The following is a 4,994-nucleotide window of genomic DNA, read 5'->3' on the forward strand; positions in this document are numbered from 1 at the left end:
TGCCGCGCCATCTGAAAGCAGGTGATGGAGATTTACAACTAATCACGGAACCGGCTTTACTGATGAGATGCGCTTGACAATAGCATGTGATTAATTGCACAGCCCTACTTTAAATCTGCAACTTCGCTGGCTAACAAATGCATCAATGTGACCAGCTAGATATAAAGTAATGCAAATAGATGGTAACAATAGTGACATTAAACATTTGGATCGGACTTGCGTGTGTTTTGGTCGGTTGGTATTATTATTTACCAAATGAAATTAATACAGAGAAAGATGCCTTTCTGCATGACTCATGCTTTGCAATTATTTTTGCCCTAATTGTATCAGTTTCTCCATATAGTTCTGTATGAATGGAAATGACATGGAGCGTAAGGCTTTTGGCCAGGACAGTCCATTGTTAGGCCTTGTGCAATGTTTGTCTCTCTGTTAAGGTTTTAAAGGCCCAAGGCGCTTAGTTCATCTGCGTCTTTTCCTCTGTAACACAGAGCATAAAGGCTCAAACAACATAAGGCTCACTATGGGTTTCAAGTGTCACAGCCTCTCAATAATTTAACTGGTTTAATAGAATTAACCCAGATGAGGTGTTGTATTCTTGATGTGAGGCGCTGTTTGAGACTGAACTAGCGTAGCATATATGAAGTCAACATGAAATCAAAAATGACCCAATTTACTTTATAAAGATATTTGTGGTCTAATTGTTTACCTTTGTAATCGATCATCAAAATGTAATAACTTGCACAAAAGGCCTGTTTCTTGTTGAAAATCCTGTTTCACATGGAAATATGTTGTCACATCATGGAATTAAAAATTTTGTAAATTATGCTGTTTTATGTTGACTTTAATACATTAGAAGAAAAAGCAATCTTTGTGAATGAGACAAAATCTTGGCAGCTTAACTCATCTTTGACTGTTAGAGATTTTATCTACTCTTCCTGTTTGAGCAGAAACCACTGCACCATGAGGGGGAAACCAAATAATTTGCCATTCAAAACTTTCAATATAATGTCATATATCATATGTTATCAATTTCTCAGGATTTAGCTGTGGGTAAACAAATTTATCAGGGTTATCCTTGAACTTCAGATTTTTTATGGTGTTGCTACAAACACACTTATAGTATTATTAAATTTATTTATTTTTTTCTACATTTTTATTACTTTTTTCTTTGTTTTAACAGAGAAAAACATGTCCTGAACAGCCATATCAACATTTTGATCTTTCAGTTCGTTTTGATTAGAAATGATTGAGAACTGATTTAATGTCAAAACGAGACAAAATTATTTCCAGGTGAAACTAACTATTGGCTAACTAGGGTCAGTTTATAAACCACTTTTAAGTTAAATTGCAGTGTGAAATGCACTACTGTTCAAAAGCTTGGTCTGTAAGAAATTAATACTTTTATTTCCAAGGATGCATTCGGTTAATCAGAAGACATTTATTATGTCAAAAAAAGATTTCTGTTTCAAATAAATGCTGTTCTTTTGGACTTTTTCTTAATCAAAAAATCCTTTTAAAAAAGTATCACAGTTTCCACAAAAATATTGAGCAGCACAACTATTTTCAACACTGATAAGAATAAGAAATGTTTCTTGAGCAGCAAATCAGCATATTAGAATGATTTCTGAAGGATCTCTCTCTGTCACCGTATTGTTTTCAGGTCTCCACACTCTGTTTATCACCAGATATTTAAATAGTTTGATTCTGTGATGTGGACTGATTAGCATCAGCCTTCAGCAGAACAAATTTGTTCCATTTTCCTGAAAATCACCCTTATTCTTTGTCACAGTGTAAAGCGAGTGCCAGAGTTGAGAAGAATACTGTGGTCTTTTGGCCTTTGATGTATTGCTAAATTTTGGAATGTACCTCTAATTTGATTTGTCTCGAATCATTATGTCTGGGTGGGGTGAAATCGGTTATAAGGTTGTAAATCGATGTGGGCACTTAGAGCAGTCTGGCTGCAGATATTGCTCTTGATCAGTTTGAGATATTTTTGCAGTAAGCCACCACCCAGGAAACTGAATAGCAGTGCGCTAACAATCACACTGAACACCCTAAAATCATTTCAGTGCGTTTTGAATGTACAGTAATGTCCTCTTTTTCTCCCATCAGGTCCATTTACAGATGTGGTGACCACCACCCTAAAGCTCGCTAACCCCACAGACAGAAATGTGTGCTTTAAAGTAAAGACGACTGCACCGCGCCGATACTGTGTGCGGCCAAACAGTGGAGTGATTGATCCCGGAACCTCGATCAACGTCTCTGGTAAATGCACCTCGTTTTTCTTTTTGATGTTATTCACAATAAATGAAGCCTTTAAAGCTATGCCCCAACTCTATCAATGCAAATACCAATACCAAAGCCCACATGTTGCAAAGTTCAAAGATATTGTTGATGTATAGTCGAGGACGATTTGGAATGTGAGCTCTCGATGAGCCTTTAATAGTTTGGCAATTAGCATTTTGATACCATTGATCTTCTTTGGTTTATAAAGAACTTTCAAATGAATGTTGCTGCCTACATAGCTTTTCATAGTTCCATAATTAACAATAATAGCTGTTATTATTTGTACTAATATTATTTGTATATATTTATATAATTATAACTATTCTTATTTATATTATTGTTTTGCTTGCTTCATAATTAATAACAATTATAATAGCTATTATTAGAAGTAGTAGTAGTATTTTATATACATATAATTCTAATTGTTTATTATTTTTTAATATTAATATTTGTTTTACTTGCTTCATAATAAATACATTTTTTGTGCATTTACAGGTTTACATGCACTCTCTTAGACTTAATGACTCACTGTTTGACTTGTTTTTTTGTTGTTGTTGTTTTTTAATGTTGCAGATGCAGAGCCATATATAGCTTCATTACATTAAATACAGTGCTATGACTCATCTGCTCCAAGTCTATAGATTGTGGAGAAACCACTTTGACGTTGTTGATGTCAATATTGTGTGTCATATGACACAGACGTTTGGAATGAAACCATCAGCAGTCTCTCAAAGAACCAAGTTTATGTTGCTTTCAAATGATCATTACCACTCTCAGGTAATTGATCTGTATAAGCAGTTGATATTTAGGTCCAGGCAATTAGGCAATTCTGTCTGTGTGGATCCAGACCCCCGTCCCTGTTATAAGTGTTACCCCTTTTTGCAGACACCTTTTTTTTTTCATACCTGGTTTTAGTAACAAGGTGATGCATCTGTATGTGTGAAGCTACAGGGAATCATCAGAAACGCAGTCCTTTTGTTTTTGAAGGGAAGGCTGAGAATGACACAAAAACATAAAATACTAGGAATAGGCAAATTCAAATCAAATCCCAAATTCAGGCTAATACGAAGCAATGTTGTTATTTGTAAATAAAACTAAAAAGTTTTAAAATTGTTTTAGGTACTTAAAATAAAATATAAAAATACTAGATGAAAAAATAAAATATAAAAATACTAGATGAAAAACTTAAATTAAAAATGCTTCCTTGGCAAGTAATTGAAATAAGTTTAAGATGAAGTACTAAAATTACTCAAACAAATAAAAATATAGCGATATGGAAATATATATAAAAATGACAAAAGCACAAAACAAAATTACTAAAACTTTAACAAATTAAAATGAAAACTTAAAATATGACAAATCTAATTCCAAATATTAATGCATACTATAAAATTATATAAATAATACTAAAGTAACACTGATTTGAAGGCACATTTGCAGATAATTAGCAATAAAACGACCAAAAGCCGGTATCATTTTTTTTTTTTCAGTTTCGGTGACGTAAGGAACAGTGACTCTATGATATGATGTTTCTGTGTCCATTAATGCGGCAGAGTTGAGAATAGTTAGACTTTATTCAGATTAATGAAGACGTTGGAGGACACGCATCTCCTGTGAGATACTGTGGTTGGCAAAATGAAGGAGATGTTTATGTTACAGCACCTTTATATCTATTACCCAACTGCTCTTTGTGCATGACGGAAGCCTTTACATAACCAAGAGATATTTTTGTAACAACAGTTGTTGGTGTCTGAGACCTTCGAGAGTTTTCCTAATAACTCAACTCGTTTGAAATCTCAGAGCCTCTTGGAACCTCATGGACGTTCTTAAATTGCTCTCATTATTCCATGTTGATTCCAATGTTTTGGGATTTCTCTCCATGGTGAGATGCCTGGTCCCTGTCAATATGCACAATAGCTCTGACTCACACCGTTTTCCTTTACTGGTATTTGAATCAGTGACAGGCTAACTCGTCCCTGGCGTGTTTATCGCAGGGGATATACAATGGATTTCGCTTAATGTGCTTTTGACTTTTATCCAGTTCTTTGAGATGAGCCTCTCGTCTCCATCCGTTCTCCGACATCACTGTCAGTCTGGGTTCTGAAGTTATTTGTCGCTAGTTCAAAAACAACAACTTCAAGCTCTGAATCCTACACGAATCTGTTATGATTGCAGAAACTCTACTTCTGTCGAGTCCTTATACAGTATCCACTTCAGCATTTTCGGAGGACTACACACTTACTTAAGTGTTTTAAAGGGGTCATATGATGCGATTTCAATTTTTCCTTTCTCTTTGGAGTGTTACAAGCTCTTGGTGCATAAAGAAGATCTGTAAAGTTGCAAAGACTAAAGTCTCAAATCCAAAGAGATATTCTTTATAAAAGTTAAGAGTCAACCATGCCTTCCTTAAATGGCTCGTTCTAACACGCCCCCACATGTCTACGTCACGATGTGGGAAGATTTGCATAACGCCGCCCAAATGTTTACGCAAAGAAAGAAGGCGTAACTTTTATTCTCGCTTTAGTATTGTTGTTGCCGCCGCCACAATGTCGTGAAGGCACTGTGTTTCGTTGTGAAAGCGAAACTACTTTGGTTGGCTTTCCAAAAGAGGACGATATCCGCTTCGTCATGCCTAGAGCCTAGAGCTGATCCGTGCTGGTTGCTGAGGAAATACTACAACGTTGCGCTGTGGATCGCCGGATCGGCAT

At 35.4% G+C, this 4,994-nt stretch overlaps 1 protein-coding gene across 2 annotated transcripts in view; it reads left to right on the plus strand.

Annotated features, from left to right (window-relative positions):
* LOC107685803 (vesicle-associated membrane protein-associated protein B-like) overlaps positions 1-4,994 on the plus strand; it is a 25,707-nt gene that overhangs the window by 9,393 nt on the left and 11,320 nt on the right. For both annotated transcript variants that reach the window (XM_016482523.1, XM_016482522.1), the window contains exon 2: positions 2,113-2,265. In XM_016482523.1, coding sequence (XP_016338009.1) covers positions 2,113-2,265 — 153 coding nt within the window. The remainder of the gene's footprint in view (positions 1-2,112; positions 2,266-4,994) is intronic.

Source organism: Sinocyclocheilus anshuiensis, unplaced genomic scaffold, assembly GCF_001515605.1.
Source record: "Sinocyclocheilus anshuiensis isolate Anshui unplaced genomic scaffold, SAMN03320099.WGS_v1.1 scaffold822, whole genome shotgun sequence".
Classification (NCBI taxonomy): Eukaryota; Metazoa; Chordata; class Actinopteri; order Cypriniformes; family Cyprinidae; genus Sinocyclocheilus; species Sinocyclocheilus anshuiensis.